The sequence below is a fragment of the Podarcis melisellensis genome (genome assembly GCF_964234715.1).
Source record: "Podarcis melisellensis genome assembly, chromosome: 1".
In the NCBI taxonomy this organism is placed as follows: Eukaryota; Metazoa; Chordata; class Lepidosauria; order Squamata; family Lacertidae; genus Podarcis; species Podarcis melisellensis.
In genome coordinates, this window is record NC_138528.1 from 112,738,820 (window position 1) to 112,755,034 (window position 16,215).

The 16,215-nt window shown below is 40.7% G+C and overlaps 1 protein-coding gene across 43 annotated transcripts in view; it reads left to right on the forward strand.

Moving 5' to 3' along the window:
• TTN (titin) overlaps positions 1-16,215 on the forward strand; it is a 284,957-nt gene that overhangs the window by 109,190 nt on the left and 159,552 nt on the right. For 41 of the 43 annotated variants that reach the window (XM_081902051.1, XM_081902060.1, XM_081902074.1 and 38 more), the window contains 22 exons: positions 662-949; positions 1,628-1,723; positions 1,849-2,131; positions 3,213-3,396; positions 3,908-3,997; positions 4,109-4,376; positions 4,463-4,723; positions 5,595-5,804; positions 5,900-5,977; positions 6,098-6,124; positions 7,182-7,229; positions 7,340-7,396; positions 7,513-7,590; positions 10,418-10,657; positions 11,901-11,993; positions 12,185-12,262; positions 12,896-12,961; positions 13,890-13,973; positions 14,301-14,351; positions 14,779-14,841; positions 15,233-15,298; positions 15,608-15,688. In XM_081902051.1, the coding sequence (XP_081758177.1) occupies positions 662-949; positions 1,628-1,723; positions 1,849-2,131; positions 3,213-3,396; positions 3,908-3,997; positions 4,109-4,376; positions 4,463-4,723; positions 5,595-5,804; positions 5,900-5,977; positions 6,098-6,124; positions 7,182-7,229; positions 7,340-7,396; positions 7,513-7,590; positions 10,418-10,657; positions 11,901-11,993; positions 12,185-12,262; positions 12,896-12,961; positions 13,890-13,973; positions 14,301-14,351; positions 14,779-14,841; positions 15,233-15,298; positions 15,608-15,688 (2,790 nt within the window). The remainder of the gene's footprint in view (positions 1-661; positions 950-1,627; positions 1,724-1,848; positions 2,132-3,212; positions 3,397-3,907; positions 3,998-4,108; positions 4,377-4,462; positions 4,724-5,594; positions 5,805-5,899; positions 5,978-6,097; positions 6,125-7,181; positions 7,230-7,339; positions 7,397-7,512; positions 7,591-10,417; positions 10,658-11,900; positions 11,994-12,184; positions 12,263-12,895; positions 12,962-13,889; positions 13,974-14,300; positions 14,352-14,778; positions 14,842-15,232; positions 15,299-15,607; positions 15,689-16,215) is intronic. The other 2 variants (XM_081902057.1, XM_081902088.1) reach the window with 2 other exon arrangements.

A 16,215-nucleotide genomic window follows, 5' to 3' on the forward strand; every position in this document is an offset into this window, starting at 1 on the left:
AATTAGTGCTCATACTTATTGTTAACAGTGCATAAAAATTTCATCCATTAAAAAAATGTTTTGCAAATAAATCCATTAAAGACTGCTTCAAAAGTTAGAAAGTGTTTAATGCTTCACAACACTAGAAGATATAGCTGCATTTGTGAGAGTCTGATCAGATAAGCAATATATTGAGTGCCTGCTTTTTCTTACATGGAACTGCTATCCATGTAAGGACTCTTTGAAATGCTTCCCCCCCTTAACAATATCACATTAAAGGCATCAAAGGTGAAGGATTGCAACCAATTGTGTAATATATTGTTCCAACCTTTCTGGCTTGTACATCTTTGGTAGCTTGGTGTGAAATCATCAAATTTTGGGCTGTTAACATAAAAGGCGATAATGCATATTTTGCAGCTAATTCAATGCTTTCATATTCCTTTCTCTTTGCAAAATAATAGCTTTATGTGCTACCTTAACATATGCATACTTCACACCTCCATTCTTTTTGTACTACTTCTACCATATAAATACTGTACTTGGAAAATGGAATGGATTCATCAGCATCCGCTGCATAATCTTATTCAAACCCAGATCTGCATCTTGTTATGGAAGAGAAATTATTACTTAACATCTTTTCTTCTCTCGCTTCATTATTTTGTCCCTTCGAATGGCATTACAGAGCCCAAAAAACCACCAGTATTTGATCAACCTCTTAAACCGGCAACAATAGAAGAAGGTAAAATCTTGCAGCTCAGTTGCCATGTCAAGGGATCGCAGCCCATCAGAATCCAGTGGCTAAAAGCTGGGAAAGAGCTAAGATCATCTGATAAATGCAGCTTGAGCTTTGCTAATGGATCCGCTGTTTTGGAAGTCCAGGCAGTTACTAAGACTGATTCTGGCGAGTATATATGCAAAGCTTCAAATGCAGCTGGGACTGATTCTTGCAAGTCAAAAGTGACAATTAAAGGTACGGTGAAACTGAATGCTTAGGTGATGAAACAGTAACTAAAAATTCCGGTACCAGTCTATTCAGTACAGTGGTATCCCCGGTTAAGTACTTAATTCGTTCCAGAGGTCCATTCTTAACCTGAAACTGTTCTTAACCTGAAGCACCACTTTAGCTAATGGGGCCTCCTGCTGCCACTGCACAGCCGGAGTACAATTTCTGTCCTCATCCTGAAGCAAAGTTCTTAACCTGAGGTACTATTTCTGGGTTAGCGGAGTCTGTAACCTGAAGCGTATGTAACCAGAAGCATATGTAACTCGAGGTACCACTGTATCTCCCTGTTACAGTAGATAGGAGCAGCTTCACCTATAAATTAGCAGATCAAAACTGCTTAATTTTACCGGGCACATGACTGCATATCACACTACGACTTGCATATTCACATGCATTATTTCATAGTATTGCCACCCAAAATGCATTTGCTTCAATACCCTGAGCTAGTTGTTCCTTGGTATCCTGTATTTTATACATGACTTGTGCGGGGGTATAAAATTAAACAAAAGGACCCCAATACATAAGCTGGGTAGTATTTTGTGCATTTAGTCAATGGTCTCATCTATGGCATGGGTTGTTGGTGTTTGGTTTTAGTGTAGTCCCTTTCTGCTCCACCACTTAATTCCCTCAATATTCTTTTTTCAGAAAAAGCAGCAGCTGCACCAGCAGCAGCTAAGAAAGCACCAACTGATGGCAAGCTTTACTTCGTCTCGGAGCCTCAAAGCATCACTGTCATCGAAAGTAAGCCAAGCAAAAATAGCCGTCTTTCATAATACTTGAATTTGGCATATGTTGACTGCTGTTTCCCCCCTGGCCAGGGACAGATATTTTCTTTACCACATTTCGTTTCTTTTCTTCTTCATCAGAGAGCGTTGCAACATTTATTGCCAAAGTAGGTGGCGATCCCATCCCCAATGTTAAATGGATGAAGGGAAAATGGAGGCAACTCAACCAAGGAGGTCGCATTAGCATCCAGCAAAGAGGTGATGAAGCCAAGCTGGAAATAAAGGATACAACAAAAACTGATTCTGGGCATTACAGATGTGTGGCTTTCAATCAACACGGTGAAATTGACAGCAACGTCAACCTACAGGTTGAGGAGAAGAAACAAGAAGTCATAGAGGGGGATCTTAGAGCAAAACTAAAGAAGTAAGTACCAGAATTGCTCTAAATTTTAATCTGAAGGCGAGGCAGCATCTGAACCACAAATATAACTCAGGCTGCAACCCTAAACACTCTTAATAGCAGTCGTATTCTACTGGACTCAGCAGGACTTATTTCTAACTAAACATGCTTCTATCGGTCTATTCCTGATCATGACACTCAAACTTCAGTGTGGTAAACATGTAGTAAATGTTACGTAGCCTTTTGCTGCCTTCTCAGCACTAGGGACTAACAGAATGTTGTATTAATTAAAGTCTGAAACCACAATTTGATCCACTCTCTAATGCTGAGGACAACAGCCATCAGTTTTAGAAAATCAAACATTATGGTTTAGGTTGTGCTTAATCATGACTAACAAGTCCCACTGATTTCAGAGAGTATGATTTAATCCATATCCAGTTGTATATGAATGAGATACCCCACAACATGACAGCAGACCTATGGGGATATGTCAGACATGCTGTTTTAAAGGCATGAATGAAAAGTTCTTTTTCCTGGTCAGAAAAATCATTAAGAGAAACTTGTCAAGAAGTAATTTATGATTCTCCATGGCATGTTACATAAAGGAATGTAAATTATCTGAAAAGTTAACTAAGTGCAAACCTATGCATTGTGCATACAGAGGTAAGCTTGGCTGAGTTAAAAAAGGATTCTAGATTCAGGTAGGTAGCTGTGATGGTCTGACGCAGTCAAAATAAATTAAAAAATTAAAACATTGTCCAGTAGCCCTTAGAGACCAACTAAGTTTGTTCTGGGTACAAGCTTTCTTGTGCATGCACACGTCTTCAGATACACTGAAACAGAAGTCACCAGACCCTAATATATAGTGGGAGGGTGAGGTGGGGATTTTCTCAGAAGGGTAGTAGGAGATGGGTGATTGACTCAATGGGTATGGTAAACCTGTTGACGACTGTTAACGACTGCAATTAGTCTTACAGGAAAAAGCAAGGGATAGTATGCAGATGACCAAAAATAGCTTTAGCAATTTAGCAATTCAGAGCATTGAACCATTCAACACAGAGAGCATATTTTATGAACAACACCAAAAATTCCGCCATTTCTGTAGGACCCCAACTAAAAGGAAGGAAGATGAGGAAGAAAAGGCCATTGATATAATGGAGCTTCTGAAAAATGTAGATCCTAAAGAATATGAAAAATATGCACGTATGTATGGAATTACCGATTTCCGAGGTCTCCTCCAAGCCTTTGAGCTGCTGAAACAAAGCCAGGAAGAAGAAACTCATAGACTGGTAAATTCCAATATATACATTTGCTTCAGAGTAATTTTTTGAAATGTGTTGTGCTATTATTGCTTAAATAAGTGTGTTCAATATTCCAGCTATGCAGTTAACCAATTACAGAGATTTATATTCTATTTTGGAACTTAGCTGTTGCTTCTGATGTCATGAAGGTTCACATTTGGGGATAGTTTATTCATGGCATCTTCACAGCAAACCCTACTCAGTGTTGTTCTCCAAAAGATGTCAATCATACCTCATCACATGAGGTGTATAGACTAAGAGGCATTGTTTAGGGACAGTAGAGAATAAAATATGTGCTTCTGATAGTTTTTATTGGGTTCTCTTTGGGTAACCTTAAGCATTTTGGAAGGATTGGAGTTGAGCTGTCCTGCATGTAAAGGAAGTTAGATCCGCAATGAATATACAGAACTGCTTCATTTTCATAAAGTTTTGGCAAAAGGGAATAGCTAAAAGCATGAAGGTTTTCTACCATTTTAAACCATGGTTGTTGTTCCAACAGGAGATTGAAGTAACACAGAGATCTAGGAGGGAAGAACAAGAGTTTGATGAACTGGTATCATTTATTCAGCAAAGACTTACACAGACAGAGGTAGTTATTGCCATATATTACACAATTTAATTATGTGTGCTGACAACTGTAGCTAATACATAGCATAGGCTGTGCTCTGAAACAGTCAAACATATGAAAAATGTTTTTCAGCCCATCACTCTGATCAGAGATATTGAAGATCTGACTGTAGTAACAGATGAAGATGCCGTGTTTGAGTGTGAGATTAAAATTAACTATCCAGAAATCAAACTTTCCTGGTACAAAGGCACGGAAAAACTGGACTCTAACAACAAGTATGAAATAAGAATTGAAGGTGACCGACACATACTTAAAATCAGGAATTGTCAACTTGGAGATCAAGGAAATTACAGAGTGGTCTGTGGGCCACATATTGCCAGCGCTAAGCTTACTGTGATTGGTAAGTGCAAAATTTCTGTTTAGCGCAAACTTAAGCTTTGATTTTGCTTGGCATTTTCTAAAATATGTACTTGAACTTGCTAACAGAACCAGCCATTGAACGGCATCTGCGTGACACTTCACTCAAGGAAGGCTTTACGTGCTCTTTCGCCTGTCAGTTTTCTGTTCCAAATGCAAAATCTCAGTGGTTCAGAAATGGAAAGGCTCTTAAGATAGGAGGTAGATATTCAGCTGAAGTCTCAGAGAAGATGCACAGGCTCATTATTAAGGATGTGCGAACAGAAGACCAGGGGCGCTATACCTGCAGGTTTGACCATCTAGAAACAACTGCTGACCTAACCATTGAAGGTTTGTATATATCTTTATGTAAGAATAAGCAAGTTTGGGGGTAATCTTGACAAATAAGACAGAAAAGACAATGCTTTTGGGAAATCCTCTGTTTGAAGAAAATTCTGCTATACTTCTTCCCTCACCGCCCAATATATCAGTCATGCTGTCATTGTACTCATTCTTATCTCAGCTTATTTCTCTTTGAACATTCTTATAGCTTGACTTTACAATGGGAGGGGGTTTTCCACCCCATTTCATCTTTTGGCACTTTTATGCTGAGGTTTTTACGATGATCGCAGCCCTTTCCATTGTTACCTGGCTTCCCTTGCTTCTGGCACAGCGCTGTGCCAACTATCTTAAGTTTCGGGTCTCCTTCCAGTATATGAACTCGCTGTCATGAAATGCCGAATGCTCAGTTCTTTGTATAACTTTTTTTTGGTGGAGTCATGTATGTATGCAAAGCTTCATGTAAGGATGGGGGGGGGAATTGTGTAAAGGAATAATGACCACTCCCCGCTTAAAACGGGCGGCGCCCTTTGCGTGGACGCGTGCAGCCCCTAGATCTGGAGCGGCTCCAACAGCATATGCTAGGCTTTGCCTTCCCTCAGGTGGGATACCTGGAGGTCTCCGCCTACCTCAGTCAGTTGTCCAATCCCACCTGGGGGAAGAGTTGCCAAGGAGACCAGGCCACGTAGGGGAGGGATTACCTGCCCACACAAAGGAGGGAGGATCTTACCTGGGAATTCTCACTTGGCTCCAGAGCTTCTCCCACCCTACCCACCCTCAGTCAATGTCTTATGTTGCAGGTTAATTTTCCTCACAGGTTTTGCAGGTTAACTTTTCTTCACAGGTAATGGTTTCATTTTTAATTTCCCCCCCAAAAAAACAGCTGAACCCATCCAGTTTACAAAGACCATTCAGAACATAGTGGTGAGCGAATACCAATCTGCAACCTTTGAGTGCGAGGTATCCTTTGATGATGCAGTCGTCACATGGTATAAAGGCAAAGTTGAACTCCGGGAGAGTCAAAAGTACAGTTTCAGAAGTGAAGGCCGTTGCCATTATATGACTATCCACAACGTTACTGCAGATGATGAAGGTAATGTTACACTATTTGCTTCCTTCCCTTGCTGCCCCTCGCCCCCCGTGCTGACAAAAATGATGTCACATAACAAATTGCCTTTGTGATTTCAGGGGTGTATTCTGTAATTGCTCGTCTTGAGCCAAGAGGTGAAGCAAGAAGCACTGCTGAACTTTATCTGACTACCAAAGGTTAGTAAATGCTTTATTCAACTTAAAAAACAACAACACAGGACGTAAGATGGAAGGGTGGAAATGATGTCCGCGAAGTGGAAATAATTTCAAATGCAAATCTACTTTCTTCTCTTGCAGAAATTAAACTGGAAGTGAAGCCCCCAGGTAAAGAAAAAAAGCATGGATGCATTTGTCTCAAGTTTTATTTTTGTATTTGAAACACCAGAATGCCCACAAATGATGAGGCTCTCTGCCTGTACATTTCCGCTTCCACTGGAAGCCCCTACTCCTCTGGGTTGAATGCCACTGTGGAGCCTTCCCAGATTTTCAGCAATGGCCTCTGGAAGTTTCTAGATGGGGGGTGGGGCTGAAAATCCCCTGGTACATGCACAAAAGCCTGCAGCCTTCATACTAAAGTTAGTTTCAGGGAGCATAGGCTATTTGTTCTTGTGTGTTCCAAGTAGGACAATTAAAGGGTTGGAGCCAAACTTAGCTGCTTGCAAATGAAAGCCACCCTTCTATCCTGAAAATAACCCATCCTTTCTGCCATTTTTGAAGGCCTCCTAACCCCCTGGAACAGATTTTCAGAGGGTGCAAGGGACTGCAGAGGGAAGGCGGAATTGGCAAAGGTCATCTCCTTTCCTTCCGCCGGAGTTCTGCTCCCACTAGCAGGATGCTCCTGACAGTGGGTGAAACATCTGGATCTAAGCCAAATGGAATATTTAGAATGGCTTTTTCATAAGGGCAAATGACTTAAGAGTCATCTTCTAACTGAACCAGGACAGTCTATTCCATTCCATTCCATTCCAGGACACACTATTCTTTTCCTCCTGGTTTTTAATTTCTTCCCCCCTCCAGAAAAGTCAGCTAGGATGCTGTGGCCCCTTTTCATTCCTTATTGTGCTGTGCTTGGTTCCCCTGCTTTGGAAATAAGTTTTTGCACTTCTGCAAACTTCATGACAGATGGGAACCTTTGGTCCTCCAGAAGTTGCTCAACAAGCATGGCCAGTGGGAGTTGTTGTTCAGCAACATCAGGAGGGCCAAAGTTTCCCCATACCTGCCTTAAGAGATTTCCAAAGCTTTGGGTACCTCCCGTGTGTGTGTGTGTGGTGTCACTTAAGCTGTGTAAGGATCCACACTCCTAGAATGAGTTTCTTATTTGTATATGGGATGCAACCAAATTAATCTGATGGTCCCTTTCCCTACACATTTGGTTCTCCAGATATCCCAGATGCTAGAGTTGCAGTTCCTGTTGAAGTTCCAGCTGAAGGTAAACCTTATATACAAAAGATTCCGCTGTTAAGGGTGGGAGAGCAGGTGGTTTAGAACTTGTGTGCCATATGAATGTTCGTTGATTGAATTTTCCCTTGTGTTTATCAGAAACTCCTGCTCTTCCTCTCTTCCTTCTTATGCCAGAAGAGAAGAAAAAGGAAAAAGGTATTACAGTTCTGTTGCATACATGCTCAGAAATGCAGATCTTTACATGCACTTTCACTTGCTGCTGGGTTCATTTTGGGTGGCTAATGGCTTTATTTATTTTGTACTTGTTTTAGTCGTTAAAAAGACAACCGTGCAGAAAGTCACCAAAAAGGTGGTTCCAAAAGCTCCAGAAGAAGTTGCCCCTCCTAAAGGTACTATCATACTAGAAGTATTGATTCAAATACTATAAAACTGATTTATAAGAAACATATGTTAACCAGTGTAGATTAAGGCATAATCACAGCAAAGTAAAGGGGGGCAGAACCATGTTCCTCTCATTCTAAAAACTTTAGGAGTTTTCACATGTTACTACAAATGCATAAGTTCAGGAACATCTTCTATATCTGCAAGCATGTGTAGGCTCTGTTCATGCAATGGGGTCCAGTACTATTTGCTTATTAAGACACAGCTCCAGCTTAGGTCACAGAGCAGCCATATGCATGTCTACTCAGATTTCTATTCAGCCAATGGGACTTACAGTCTACAATCTGCCCTCACTTATCTGCGAGTAAGAATTCAATATGGCTTACACTGGAGTGGACCTGGTTAGGACTGCGTTGTAAGGGCAGGATTCCACTCATGAGTCCTGTCACTTGGAAGACCTGCACGGGGACTTCCACTTCCCCTCTCCCTGTGTGCCTCCTTCCCCATGAAACTGGTTCGGGGGGAGGGGGGAATCAAGACAACCCTCAGAACAGCACACAGTAATAATAATATAATAATAATAATTTATTATTTATACCCCGCCCATCTGGCTGAGTTTCCCCAGCCACTCTGGGCGGCTCCCAATCAGTGTTAAAAACAGTACAGCACAGTGGGAAGAGAGGGGGGTTGTTCTGTCTGGCAAGTCAAAATGTTTCCCCTGGTGGAACAGTTGTCCTAGCATGACATTGAATTCCTCCCTAGCTGTGGGTGGCTTTAAAAGAGTATTAGGCAAATTAATGGAGGGGAAGACTGCCAGTGGCTACTAGCCATGTGGAGAGCCAGTGTGGTGTAGTGGTTAAGAGTCTCGTAATCTGGGGAACAGGGTTCGAGTCTCCGCTCCTCCACATGCAGCTGCTGGGTGACCTTGGGCCAGTCACACTTCTCTGAAGTCTCTCAGCCTCACTCACCTCACAGAGTGTTTGTTGTGGGGGAGGAAGGGAAAGGAAAAAATTAGCCACTTTGAGACTCCTTAAAGGGAGTGAAAGGTGGGATATCAAATCCAAACTCTTCTTCTTCTTCTTCTTCTTCTCTACTCCACTTCTACCACAGTTGGAGGAAGCAATGCTTCCGAAAACTAGGTGCTGGAAGCCACAAGAGAGAATAATTGCTCTTGTGCTAATGTTCTGCTCCCTGGTTTCCCACAGGCATCTGGTTGGTCACTGTGAGAACAGGGTTTTGGATTAGATGGGCCATTGGCCTGATTCAGGAGGCTATTATTAGGTCTTGTGTGTGTGATTGCAGCCTCAATTGGGTTGTCGCTGCTGAATTTGACAGAAGACTCAATTAGCAATATTTGTTCCTGAGATTTGTTTCTCTCCCATTTGTCTTTAAATGTTAACGAGAATGCCGTGCATCTTAACAATACAAACCGAAGCTCTCAGTCCACTTTCATCTGACTAATGTTAATGAGACCAGATGAAATTAAATCCAAAGGCTAGCTCATGATGCTTAATCAAGCCGCTTAGCAGATATATCTGTAAATGTTTCAGAAGTGGCAAAGGAACCAGAACCCCCATCTTCAGCCCTAGTCCCAGTTCCAAAAGTACAGGAAATTATTCCAACAGAAGGTAAAGAATCAAATACTGAAATGCGCATACTAAGAAAATACTCTTTTATGGGGAGAATGGCACCCACTTCCCATCTTTTATTGCTTGGGCCATTTAAAATGTGGCGCTGTCATTCTTCATGTTCCCTTCAGTCATCCTAACATCATTATTCATGCAAAGGTCATCCCTTTACAGGATTTCCCAGATAATACTAATTTGAACTCTTTCTTCAACGTTTACTTGAGGAGCTTGCTGCAGATAAGCCGGGGGATTTAACTATCAGTTGACTAGAATGCCCACTGAAATACTGATAGTTTATTAAAAGGACTTTGAAAAGACAGTAGGTAGAATTAAAGCAGAATAGCTTTTGATCTAGTGGAGGTGTGTACTAGCACAAGAGATTAGGAGGCAGTTTTTTCATTAGTTTTTTCTCCTTGCAGCCCCCTTTGCCACCTGCCACACTGTTCCAGAGTGAAACCTCTTGAACTGATTTTCTGGGGACACAAGGGGCTGCAGCAGAAAATGGAGGAGAGGGTTCAGCAAAAAAAATCTCCTCTCCTTCTCTTATATCAGTGGACACTTCCATGCAGAATTGTATTTCATAGGGTTGGAGGAGACATTCAATTTTGTTTCCGTTTTAATGACAAACTAACTAGTAAACACTTTTTGATCCAATAGCCAAACTGAAATGCAGCTCTCCTTTGAAATTCACACTCCCTCAAATTTTGTGATGTAGTTCTCCAAGCATAAATTTGTATACTAGGGGCAAGTGCGCATGAAAATGCATCAAATAGTCAAAACACTTCATTATATTAGGGGAAAATACTTGCAAAAATATGTATATTAGTCAAAACTGCATGGGAAAATAAAGACAGAGAACTGAATTCAAGATTGGGAAAAACAAAAAGCTGAGAGAAACAGTCATTGACAGATTCATCTATCCCTAGATTTCACCCAGGAATTTCAAACTTTTCCACTGAGCAGAAAGCTTTCATTTAATTCATCTATCCATTCGTAAGCTCTAATAAATCCATCTGCCTTAGGACAGCCATGCTGCTGTTGCTTTGAGAATGACATGGCATTGAAACTATACGACGAAAAACTTCATTTGTACAATTTCAAAGCACAATAACGCATGTATGGAATGATTATTCTGAAAACTGCAAATACCCATGTCAACCTTATTAAGCTTTGTATTATTATTATTATTATTATTATTATTTATTAGCTCCTGCAAAGAAACCTCAGGAAGTCAAAGTAACCACTGTAGCTAAGAAGAAAGAAGCAGTTTATGAGAAGAAGGAGGAAGTATATGAGGTTCACAAAGAAGAATATGAAGAATGGGAAGAGGATTATGGAGAGGAGCACGAATATTATGAACGAGAAGAAGGATACGATGAAGGAGAAGAGGAATGGGCATATGGAGAAAGACAAGTAACTTATGAGGAAAAGCAAATTCGCAAAGAAGGTATGTTTCATTTTTTAAAACTTTCTCCTTTCTGTTTTCTCTGTTGAGGAATCTGTGGTTCTCGAGATGTTGGTGTATTCCATATCCTATCAGCCCCAGTCAGCATAGCCATTTGGCAAGGATGATATCTGGAGAGTCACAGCTTCCCCACCACTGCACTATATGATTAATTTCCAATACCTCTCATTTCACTGTTCTTTGGAGGGGGAAGAGAGCTCAAATGTGGTTGGAAAAGCTGCTGTTCCTTTTTTTCTATCAAATTTTGCTTTCTTGCAGAAAATATTTCAATTTTTTATTTGATTTTACAAGTGTAAAGGTAAAGGGTAAAGGGACCCCTGACTGTTAAGTCCAGTTGCGAACGACTCTGGGATTGCAGCGCTCATCTCGGTTTATTGGCCGAGGGAGCCGGCATGTGGCCAGCATGACTAAGCCGCTTCTGGCGAACCAGAGCAGCGCACGGAAGCACTGTTTACCTTCCCACCAGAGCAGTACCTATTTATCTACTTGCACTTTGACGTGCTTTCGAACTGCTAGGTTGGCAGGAGCAGGGACGGAGCAATGGGAGCTCACCCGGTCGCGGGGATTCGAACCGCCAACCTTCTGATCAGCAAGTCCTAGGCTCTGTTTAACCCACAGTGCCACCCGCATCCCTTTACAAGTGTAGAATTATAACAATACAAAATACATATCCATATTTAGAGATTTTTCAAAATCTTCCCACCTTCCCCTCATTGGGTCCTATTATCAGCCTTTTCAACTGCATATTATTTCATCGTCCAAATTTTATGTCTCTCCATTTTGTCCATAATATTTTCAACATTACAAGTGTTATTGCAATCCTGCTAAAGTTTTCATCTGCTTACAGTGGTCTCTCAAGTAAATTACATTTTTTTCTCATTCTTTATTAAAGTTTTGGTCTTCTTTGTCCTGAGCTTTCTGGTCAGTTTTGCCATTTTGGCATAATCCAACAGCAGAAAATATTTCAAATGGATGTTCATCCAATCTAAATCTGCCTATACCTTGCCTCACAGGTCATATTAAAAATTAAGCATATTCTTTTGCAGATGGAACAATGCTGCACTACTTAAGCAAATGGTGGCCAGTGTTGATTTCTATTTGGGCCAAGAATACACAACTGCTAACATTCCCTGCACTCTTTTTCTTTCTCAATTATACAATCTTTGATGTTTATGAAGCAGGTGTAAGGTAATGTTTTCTAATATAAATGTAATGTATGTTACAGTTGTCCAGGTTCCAGGAAAGCCAGAACCACCTACGCGGAAACCACCAGAGATTTCAGCCAAGAAAGTAGAGAAGAAAGTTGTGGTCGAAAAAGGTATGGCCTTTAGAATTTTAGTATCAAAACATTTCCCACTGCAGCAAGTCCTATTCAGATTCTCACAGTCCTATTTTCTTTCCTTTTCTTTCCTTTTTAAAAAGTGCATATTCCCATTATATTCTTAAGATAACTTCTGTGTAAAATGAACCAATTTCCAGCTAATGTGAAATTATTTAAATTCCCTGTAGTTACACGGAAACCTGTAACCGAAGAGGTGGAAAGAAAGGCTAAAGTGATGGAGGAAGAACATTTCAAACGGGCCAGAGGTAATACTGAAGATAATGGTAATTGCGTGTGCTTAGCAGTAGACAGTGCTATTAATACATTTGCATCAATTTCATATCCATGAAATACATGAAACTGCCTTAACAGGTCAGCCTGTTTTGTTCATCTGATCCAGTGTACTGTTTCCTCTGACTGGCACTGGTCTCCATGGCAGATGTCTTTCGTGTTATCTGCACCCTATCCTTTTAAATGGAGATACCAGGGACTTCACCTTGGACCTCCTTCTTGCAAACTAGGTGCCCAGCTACTAGCAGAGGGAAGGAAGTAGTGATGGGGGAGCAAATGGAGATGAGGTGTCCATTAAAAGCAAGAGGTTATAGTTAAGAGTTCTGGGGTTTTCCCCAACCCCCTGCAGCAGATTTGGGGGAGGAACATGGGAAAGCATGAGGAGACAAGGGGACTTCTACTATGCATATTGAAGTCCTTGCACAAACAGAATGACTTATTTGGATACAACCCTTTGCTATGTATTAATTTGGTCTTTTGTAAATTGTATCCCACGAGTGGCGCAAAAATGCAAGCGCATATGCAGTGTGATGTTACATTTTCTGCATGTAATCTTAGCCTAGATGATGACCGAAAAGGTTTGGGACTAACTATTTATATCCTTTAAGCTCCAGAAGCTCCACCACCAAAACCTGCACGAAAGGTGGTCCATGAAGAAGTGGTAGAGAGAAAAGGTACAAAACACATTTTTATTTTTTCAGCATTTATATGTAATCCCTGATCCGAATATTTCCATAATGTATGCATGCATGCCCACATGTTCACTCTGTGCTGACCTGCAGTGATTGCTGGTTTTTATTAACCCATTGTGATGTTCCCACTTCACAGTCACACATGGCATTCTCTTTCTCTATGCAGGAATGGTGACCATGACTTGAGAAATCCCCAGATCCCCATACACTTACCACAATTCTGTTTTTCTACTTCCCATATCACGACACTCCAAAACACACCAACTCCCAAGCATGCTAGTGCCTCTTTTGTTTCTCCTTTTGCTCCTTAAAGCCATCTGTTTTGACTCCAGTCCTGTTCTTGTTCTTGATCTGAGTTTGCCATTAGAGGAAGAAATGGTAATTCTCATCACTATAGGGTGTGTGTGCTTTAAATGAACGTGGGGGAACAGGGTTCTCTTAAGTCCTGTGGAGTTTCCACAACACCTAGGCACCGAGTCTATATTGGTGCAGAATTCTTGCTTTTTGGTTTCTTTCTTTAATATCTTCTATATTCATCTAATTTACACTATATGTTACCATTTAATACAACTTCTCCTGTATACTCACAATAGTATGTGTCCACTCTCTTGTTCTTCTTATGTCTGCTTTTCTTTGGAAACAGGGCTTTTGTACATTCTCTTTGCACACAAAAATAGTTTGGACTGCTTGAAAATGCTTTTTATGCTTTACGGTCTCAGTTGTTGCCTGTTTATGATTTTTGTTTCTCTTTATTGCTGTGGCACATCCACCCTAATGGTGTAATTTTGAGCTGTGGTGCTGAGTTCAATAAATGTAGTATGTGGTGTTATGCGACTTCCATAAGGATAGATTCATTGTCTACCAATTCTTTAATTTAAAAAGTACTAAAGTGAATTCTTGCTTTTTAAAGTACCAACAGAACAACAATGGACCATTTCAGAAGAAAAGGTGTCTGTTTCGTATCACAGAGAAGAAGAATATACATACAGTTCAGGTAACTATAAATATCTTTCCTCACTTCTTTTTTCTCCTTGCTGTCTTGTCTCGTGTGAAAATGGTGCCTTTTCAGAATTCTTACATTCTTTTTTACTTGATGGTAGAGTAACAAGTGAGGATCTGCTCCCTATACTGAACTGCATGGGAAAATACTCATGCACAAGAGTTTTGTGAGCACATGGGAGTGCAAAGATTTCTTAGGACTGGTGGAATAGACAAAGTCTGTTTGCTGTTGCATTTCTTAGTTGTCATTTTATGTACCAATCCAGTATTATCTAAAACAGAGTGAAAGTACAGTTTTTACATCTTACAATTCTCTTTAAAGAACCAGAAGAGTATGAAGAGGACAGCTTCTATGTGGAATATCCAACTGAAGGTAGATTCACTCTTTTTCCAAATCAGTTTTATCTTGCTTTGTACCATGCGAGTTCATCTAAACTGTTAACTGTTGAAATGTGTAGCTGTCATTGTATACTATCTTTGATACTTCCCTGGGTTTGGGCATGTCTTTATCACTATTCAGATGACCAATACATATGTTGGGTGGTAGGACTTAAGATCATGCCCAGAATTGTTGCTCCCAGATTTGCAAACACTGTGTGGAAAGAGCCTAAGCACATACAATTTGTACACACCTAGACTCCATATGAAAGATCAGATGGACACTTAGAGGTGTGGATAGCAGGAGCAATTTTTTCTTCCACAAATTCATCCATCATCTTAATAGGTCTACATGTAGCATTTCAGTATTATCTAAAATGGAGGGTAAATGTAACTTTTTAATCTCCTAATTCTCTTTAAAGAACCAGATGAGTACGATGAGGAAAGGTTCTATGTGGAAGCACCTGAAGTTCCACCTCCCAAAGGTAGATTATATTATTATTAATATTAATATTATTATTACTACTACAATTTTAGTATGTGAGTTTATTTAAACCAGGGTTTCCCAAACTTAGGTCTCCAGCTGTTTTTGGAGTACAACTCCCATCAACCATGACCGCTGGTCCTGCTAGCTAGGGATTATGGGAGTTGTAGTCCAAAAACAGTTGGAGACCCAAGTTTTTGGAAACCCTGGTTTAAACTCTTATCCATTAAGAACTTGATATCTGCAGTTATTTTATATCCTTGTTGATCAGATTTGGGTGCTTATGTATGTTTACATGTGTCACAAAAGCCCGTAAGTTTCTAAAAATATAATGTGAGGGTGGCTCTGATGACCACTATCATCTGATTAACCCAAAATTAATATCTTTAAAGTTCCTGAGGTGAGGAAGAGAGCAGAAGAAAAGGTTCCCAAGGAAGTGGAGGCCCCACCGGCTAAAGGTGAATAATATATGTGCAATAATAACAATATCTCAGACAGGTCTCTAGCCTGCGTATCTTCTAGAGGATTGATAAACACACAGCCAAAAATGTGGCTGGGCTACTTCATCAGAAAGACACCTTTACAACTAAGATCCTACATATTAAACGTTATACGCGGGTTTAATCTTCAATAGCCATAACTGTCTTTTTAAAATAGATACATGGTTTTAAATCCACGCTGGCATTTCAAACATTTTCTTCACTGCTATGAACAAATGTAGGCCTGTAGCACTTCCTTAAACCTTTTATACCTGTGTGTCTTTAAAGTGCCTGAGGTGCCAAAGAAACCAGTCCCAGAAAAGAAAAAACCTGCTCCTCCTCCGAAAGTAGAGGCTCCGCCAGCTAAAGGTACATCCATTGTCAGTGCTGATCCCGCCATCTTGCTTCTCTGAACTCTTATCCATGCCTTAAAATGTGTCCATCCGTATATTACTTAGGTGGCTTTCTGGTGTTTTTCTGCAAGCAAAATGTGTATAATATACATGTACTTTAGGGATGGCCAAATATTCATTTGCTAAATTTCACTTTGTAATGTAATGGATGTTTACTCCTTTCTGGGTGGGTGCCTGTTGTGATCCCTCATGCTCAGCCACCATCCCTGGGCAGTGAGAACAGAGCGCACATGGCCAGGCAGCCATTGGGGAAATCCCCCCTAGCTGTCTGGGCATCTGGCTTGTGTTCCCGCCGGCTGCTGCATTTCAAATTGGCCAATCAGTGGCCTCTCCCGGCTGAGAGGGCATTGGCTGCACACATGCCCTTGCAACTGATGAGGTATAAAAGCCGGCAGTGTTTTCCAGCCCCAGCACATTTCCCAAATTTTCCTTTGTTAACATAATATCTTCTGCATGGCATGATAACTGTTAGATTTGCATGCT